The 5,204-nt window shown below is 49.5% G+C and overlaps 1 protein-coding gene across 1 annotated transcript; it reads left to right on the forward strand.

Annotated features, from left to right (window-relative positions):
* Window positions 1-323: 323 nt before the first annotated feature.
* Window positions 324-4,900, forward strand: LOC119337128 (probable allantoate deiminase). Its single transcript, XM_037609238.1, has 11 exons — window positions 324-546; window positions 641-729; window positions 1,640-1,743; window positions 1,818-1,902; window positions 2,008-2,124; window positions 2,880-2,989; window positions 3,077-3,182; window positions 3,267-3,353; window positions 3,927-4,166; window positions 4,247-4,372; window positions 4,460-4,900. Exons 1-11 carry the CDS (start codon window positions 444-446, stop codon window positions 4,772-4,774), a joined length of 1,482 nt encoding a protein of 493 aa, XP_037465135.1. The 5' UTR covers window positions 324-443; the 3' UTR covers window positions 4,775-4,900.
* The last annotated feature ends 304 nt before the right edge of the window (window positions 4,901-5,204 follow it).

The raw sequence follows: 5,204 nt of genomic DNA on the forward strand, positions 1-5,204 counted from the left end.
CGACGCACAGACGGCGTGGTGGGGGCGGTGAATCCCGGAGGATCACCCGGTTGGATCCCGTGATCCGCTGGAGTTGTGGTGCGAGACGGAAGGTGGTTGCCTGACACGTTCCGCCCGCCGCTGTTTCATTCCAGCCTCCTACGCCCTGCTTTTCTCCGGAAACCAACAAAAAGAGAGCGCTCGCTTTCCATTCCGTGGAAGCTGACCCTATGCATGCAGTGTAGTGCAGCGCGGAGGTGTGGCTGTGTCCCGTTCCGGTGGGTGGATGGCACGAGGCAACGCTAGCCCGAGCGGCGGGGCTACAAAGGCGGGATCATCGCGCCACAGCCACACCCCCTGTGCTGTGCTGTGCTGTGGGAGGAAAGGGACGAACCGCCAAGCCACCCCAACCGCAACCCACATAGGCCACACACGCACCAGCGGCGGGCAGGCGGCGGCTCATCATGGCTCCCTCCTCCACCTCCACCTCGCCCCCCTCCGTCGTCGTCGTCCTCATCCTCCTCCTCTCCGCCGTCCCGGCCCGCCTCGCCTCGATCCCCGTCTCCGGTGCGTGACCCATTTAACATGCGCGCAGGCCGGACGCTTGTCCTCGGGATTAAACTGTTTCTCATCCATGGTTATTTTTGCCGAATCGAATCAGATGGACTGGAGCAGCTAGGAGGAGGAGAAGGCCTGCACCGGGAGATTCTCAGGGACGAGACGGTGCTGAGGCTCAAGGAACTCGGCAAGGTCAGATTCTCTCTCTGCCCATCCACTATGCCGCCGGCTCTTGGTCTTGGGTTGGGAATATTCAGACTCCGTTCCTGATCCGCTTTTCCAGCTCCACATATTCAGAGCTCCTTGATCCACTTTTCTAGCCCCAGATACGAGAATCTTGTTTCATTCATTATCACTGCACTTTGACTCGTTACCTCCTCCTAATTAAGCTCCTATAGATACACAGAAGAAAATCTGGGCTTCCTTGGCTACGGTTATATCATCCGTTCCTGAATTCAGAAATAATTGTGCAGTACCACGCAACAGTGATCAGCTGTGCATATATTGCCTATGGCATTTTCTAAGCAACACGGCTTCTCTTGGCAGAAGACTGTGCAGCACACAACAGCCATAAACTGTGCAAATTGCACATGACTTGTCTTGGCACAAGATTGCGCAGTACGCAAAAGTGGTAAAACTGTGCGTATTGGATATGTCATTTTCTTAAGCAAGATGACTTCTCTTTGCACCAGAGGCCACCTCATACAACAAAAATACCAAAACCAGTTCAATTAATAACGTTGGTTATGTACTTTTTTCGGCAAGTAATTGGTTGGGTGTTAGCGCAGCAATCAAAACCCTTTTTTTTTCTTTGTCACGTTTCAATCGTCTTGTTCGATCGTGCTTCCCTAGCCATCTTACATAATCTTGTACATGCCCTGTTTTTTGGGAGAGATAACCTGAAGCAATGATGGTTTGCTCAATTTTCACTTTTTCTAGCTTGATTACTTTGCTGTATCCAATATGAGCAATTTCTGGTCTCCAAGACGTATTGGAGCGAGACTCTTGCTGCATCTTTTGTCTTACTGTTTGGCACCATAGCAGTTCAGCAAAGCAGGAGGCACGTAACTCACTCTAACACCGCGTTGATTGCATGATTCAGATATCTGATGGCGAAGGCTTCCTCGAAAGGACATTCCTGAGTCCCGCTTCCTTCAGAGCCACTGATGTCATTATCAGCTGGATGAAAGATGCCGGACTTGCGACGTAAGTCTGTTTGCACTTGCAGTCATTTTCTCACGCTTCCAACTTTAACTGACCAGTTCATGTTCATTATGAAGGTGGGTGGATCAAATGGGTAATATTCATGGTCGATTTGAACCGTCCAATTCAACAGAGAAGGCTTTATTGATTGGATCTCACATGGTGAGAACTATCAACTATCAACTCCTTGTTTCATGTTGTGATTCTTTTAGTTATCAAAGAGCTACCACTGACTAAAGCTGTCTTATATTTGAAATTAAAACACAGGATACTGTCATTGATGCTGGCATGTACGACGGAGCTTTGGGTATTATATGCGCAATCTCTGCTCTGAAGGTCTTGAGAGTCACTGGAAAACTTCAGAGGCTCACTAGACCAGTAGAGGTTAGATAATTTTCTAGTGTTTCCAGTTTAATGTTGCTGTTTTTTCAACTGAATTTTAATATTGATGTTACTATGCTATCAGCATAGTGTGCTTGTCTCACTGCAATCAGTGAGCTGGTTACGCGAGCCATTATCCTATTGCTCACAGGTGCACGATGACTCACATGCGTCTCACAAATACGACACCAATCTGCACTGAACTCGTCCTTGTCTTGTGTATTTAATTTCACTTCCTCAGAGTGCTTTAATATTGATTGTTCACTAGTTGCTTCCAGTCAGCATAATCCATCAGGATGTTTTTTTTCTTTATTTTACTAAATGACGTAGCAAAGTTTTAACTTTTAGCAGTGTCTGTTGCCTAATTGCTTCAGATCTAACTTTTGCGGTGCTGATTAGATAAGCAGGTGTGAGGTCTGCTGCCATTGTAATAAGATAACCAGACAAGCTACAAAGATAGATGTAGGCCAGAAGGAATCTAGTTTTATAGTGTTTCTCTAAACGTTTGTCCCTTTCCATGCTAATCTTGACGATAACATGTACCGTTGTATGTGTACGTGTACATGGCTAATGGATTGGCTTTCGTTATCTTAGCCGTTTTGTTATTCAGGATTCATAGCCTATTAGATGTCATGTGGTTTGACCCATCATGACATATGCTATTGCATTGTCTTTAGATCACAGATATGCATCATGAATGTCTGAATATGTCACTATGACAGAGCATGGTGCTCATTTTCTGCCTGGTTTTACCTCAGGTGATTGCATTCAGCGACGAGGAGGGCGTTAGATTTCAGACAACATTTCTGGGAAGCGCCGCTGTAGCTGGTATTCTACCAGAATCAATTTTGCAAGTATCTGACAAGAGGTTGCCCTTTCTGCATAAACCAACCGGACTACTTTTTGAAAACGGTTTGCTGATGCAGTCTCTGTATGTTACATTCAACTTCTTCAGTGGCACTACCGTTCAAGAGGCTCTTCGGTTGAACTCCTTCGAGGCCACTGCTGCTGCTCTTGGTCAGGTCAAGTACAGCCCGGAGTCTGTCGGCAGCTATGTTGAGGTATAAAGGATTTGCATATCACTTTTGTGTAGTTGCTTACACTGAAGAAGTTCAGTTCTTACAATCTCTGTTTATGTACGGCAGGTTCACTTGGAACAAGGGCCTGTCCTGGAAGCCCTCCGATATCCCCTTGGCGTCGTAAAAGGGATCGCAGGGCAGACACGATTGAAGGTGCATTCTAGTTCTCTGCTATTTTTGTTCCGCTAGAAAGTAAACATCAACACTATCTTAAGACCAAAATATAATCAAATCAAAGCAAACTAAAATATGACCAAGTAGCATAGCACACTATGTAAAGACTAGCTTTTGCAAAACAATCAGGTTGCTATTTGAATACCAACTATTTCAAAATCATCAGCCAGCACCGCCTGTTATTAACGAGTAAACAATCATCAGCGGTCTTTTTTTTAATTGGTCAGCAGTCCTCTTGTTTGAGCAAATGATGCGAGCAGTCAACATGAAGCATTTAACTAACCCCTTGCTAGTTCGCTGCGACGGTATGAGCGTGTGCTATATTTATCAGATTAAGAATCACTCCTAGTGAACCGCTGAGATGACACGAGTATCGCCATCACCAAAGTTGCTATGTTTGATAAGAATTATTCAGCCCTCCTGCTCTCAGTGTGATTTTAGTACGACCAGTCTCAGATTCCTACAGCAACCACTGGCCCAAATCGACCCCTAGCTCTGTGGCCTTTGCTTCCTAAGTTCGAAATGCTTAGAAATTTTTGGCTGTTTGATTAGGTAATAGTAGACGGTTCCCAAGGGCATGCTGGGACGGTTCCAATGAAATTGCGCCGTGATCCGATGGTTGCAGCTGCAGAGCTGGTGGTGACACTGGAGGGCCTGTGCAAAGACCCGAGCAGATTCCTGACCTACGACGAGGAGTGCGGCTGCTTCACCGAGGAGTCCCTCGCCGGCCTCGTCTGCACCGTCGGCGAGCTGCTCACGTGGCCCAGCGCCAGCAATGTCATCCCAGGCCAGGTAAGCTCATCACCAGGTGCTTGTCATTGTCTATGTCCAGCATCGATCGAGTCGCCTCACCTGTCGACGCCGGTCACCAGGTGAACTTCACGGTGGACATACGCGCCATGGACGACCTGGTGCGGGAGACGATCGTGGCGAGCTTCTCGCGGATCGTCATGCAGCGGTGCGACCACCGGCTGGTCGACTGCGCCGTCGAGCACAAGGTAGCCTGAACTGCTGCTGAGGCATTTGACGGCGGCGCATGAGCTGAATCATTTAACGGCCGGTGGGATGTGTTTATGTGCTTGCAGCACTCGGCGGCGGCCACACCGTGCGACCCGGAGCTGACGGCCCAGCTGAAGCGTGCGACGCGGTCGGCGGTGTCGGCGATGGCGGCGCCCGGCGGCCACGCGGCGGTTGCCGGGGAGTCGACGCCGGTGCTGATGAGCGGCGCGGGGCACGACGCGATGGCGATGGCGCGGCTGACGCGGGTGGGGATGCTGTTCGTGCGGTGCCGCGGCGGGGTGAGCCACTCGCCGGAGGAGCACGTGGCGGAGGACGACGTGTGGGCCGCCGGGCTCGCGCTGCTCCGCTTCGTCGACCAGCACGCCGTGGCCGAGCTGTGAAATGTGAATGTGATTGGTCGGTTCGTGCCTCCGGATGTGTGTACATATGGATTGAACTGGGCCGGGCTGCCGTCCCATTGGGCCTCCCAGAAATAAACGGGTCTCTTCGCTGAGACTCTTTATTCACGAAACGGTGTGACCGGTCGTCGGTTTGGATGGAGAGCGCACGGTCCTTTGTCGACTGCATCGAAGCACTTTCTGAGCTGCCAAACATAGAAACGGCTTCAATAGAGTCTCAGAACTTGAGAATATAATCTCTAACACGGTCCTCAAACATGGAGAACCGGTCCTGCGATCAGTGGCGGAGCTTGGGCTGAATTTATGGAGGGGCAAATGGGCTGGAGGGGCAAGAAACATGCTTTTAGGTTGATTTTAACTCGACATATGGGCTGAATACTAGGGGATATTTGCTATCTTTCTCATGGGTTGG

This window comes from Triticum dicoccoides, chromosome 7B (genome assembly GCF_002162155.2).
Source record: "Triticum dicoccoides isolate Atlit2015 ecotype Zavitan chromosome 7B, WEW_v2.0, whole genome shotgun sequence".
NCBI classification, from domain to species: Eukaryota; Viridiplantae; Streptophyta; class Magnoliopsida; order Poales; family Poaceae; genus Triticum; species Triticum dicoccoides.